General features: G+C 46.8%; 1 protein-coding gene across 1 annotated transcript; it reads left to right on the top strand.

Annotated features, from left to right (window-relative positions):
* Positions 1-97: 97 nt before the first annotated feature.
* CYHR1 (cysteine and histidine rich 1) lies at positions 98-1327 on the top strand (the record flags this gene model as incomplete). The annotated part of the gene is made up of 1 exon (XM_035892389.1): positions 98-1327. A coding segment is annotated over one exon (399 nt), but the record flags the coding sequence as incomplete, so codon positions are not given.
* Between the last annotated feature and the right edge of the window lie 356 nt (positions 1328-1683).

Genomic DNA, 1683 nt, shown 5'->3' with positions numbered 1-1683 from the left:
GTTGGGGGGGGGCGGGGCGCGCCCGGCCGGTGTCACCGGCAGCTGTCGGGGACGTGGGGATGTTCCTGCCTGACCCCCGCTCTCCCCCCTTTTCTGTTTTCCAGAGGTCCAGTTCCGCCCTTACCGCACCGACGACTTCATCACCCGCCTGTACTACGAAACGCCGCGTTTAACCGTCCTCAACCAGACCTGGGTGTTGAAAGCGCGGGTAAACGACTCGGAACGAAACCCCAACCTCTCCTGCAAGCGCACCCTCTCCTTCCAGCTCATCCTGAAAAGCAAAATCAATTCCCCCATGGAATGTTCCTTCCTCCTCCTGGAGGGCCCCTACGACGACGTAAAGATCCACCCCGTCATCTACCATTTTGTCTTCAGCAACGAGAGCAACGAGACGGATTACATGGCGCTGCCCATCGTCGATTCGGTGGAGTGTAACAAACTGCTGGCGGCAAAAAACATCAACCTCCGGCTTTTTATATTTCAAATCCAAAAATGAGACTCGGAGTGGGGGGGGAGGGGGGAGGGATTTAAAAATTGAAAAAAAAAAAAACAAAAAAAAAAACCAACGCAACCCACCAAAACCCGGACAAGAACCCACCAAGACAAGACAAAAACCCACCAAAAGCGGACAAAACCCAACAAGATCTTCAATATGCACCGGAAGCCAACAAAACCCAATAAAAAACCTAAAAAAACCCACCAGAACCTGACCAACACTGGACAAAACCCACCAAAAAACCTTCACAACCCACCAGAACCCACCAAAAGATTAACGGAACCCACCAAACCCTAGATAAAAACCTGAAAAACCAACAAAAAACCTTCAAAATGCACCAGAACCCAACAAAACCCAACTAAACTCAACAAAACCCCAACACAACCCAAGAAAAATATGTAAAAACCTACCAAATACCCACCAGAACCCACCAAAAAACCGACAAAACCCAACAAAAATCACCAAAACCCAATAAAAAAACCTTCAAACCTCCCCCAGGACCCAACAGAAACCCAAAAAACCCCCAACAAAACTCAACAAACCCTGACAAAAATCATCGCTACCCACCAAAAAACCTTCAAAACCCCCTAGAACCCAACAGAACCCACCAAAACCTGGACAAAAACCTGACAAAACCCAATAAAAAAATTTATAAACTCTGCAAAAACCCAATAGAACCCACCAAAAAACCAACAAAACTGCAACAAAATCCACCGGAATGCAACCAACCCCAACAAAAATCACCAAAACCCACCGAAAAAAATCTTCAAAACCCCCCCAGGACTCAACAAAAACCCAACAGAACTCATAAATAAAAATGGAAAACTCAACAGAACGCACCAAAAACCCAACAAACCCCACCAAAACCCAACAGAAACCCAACAAAACTCCCCAAAACCTGGCAAAAGCCCACCAAAATCCACGGGAACCCCACCAAAACCCAACCGAACTCAACAAAAACCCAACAAAAATCACCAGAACCCCCCCAAAACCCAACCAAAAAAAGGATAAAACCACCAAACCCCACCAAAATCCACTGGAACCCAACAAAACCCAACCGAACTCAACCAAACCCAACCGAACTCAACAGAACTCAACCAAACCCAACCAAAACCCAATCGAACTCAACAAAACCCAACCAAAATCACCAAAACCCAACAAAAACCCAACCAAACTCTTCCAACCCC

The sequence above is a fragment of the Egretta garzetta genome, unplaced genomic scaffold (assembly GCF_000687185.1).
Source record: "Egretta garzetta isolate BGI_Z169 unplaced genomic scaffold, ASM68718v1 scaffold1974, whole genome shotgun sequence".
Taxonomy (NCBI): Eukaryota; Metazoa; Chordata; class Aves; order Pelecaniformes; family Ardeidae; genus Egretta; species Egretta garzetta.
The sequence above is the reverse complement of the archived record's forward strand: the minus strand, read 5'-3'. Positions and strand labels throughout refer to the sequence as shown.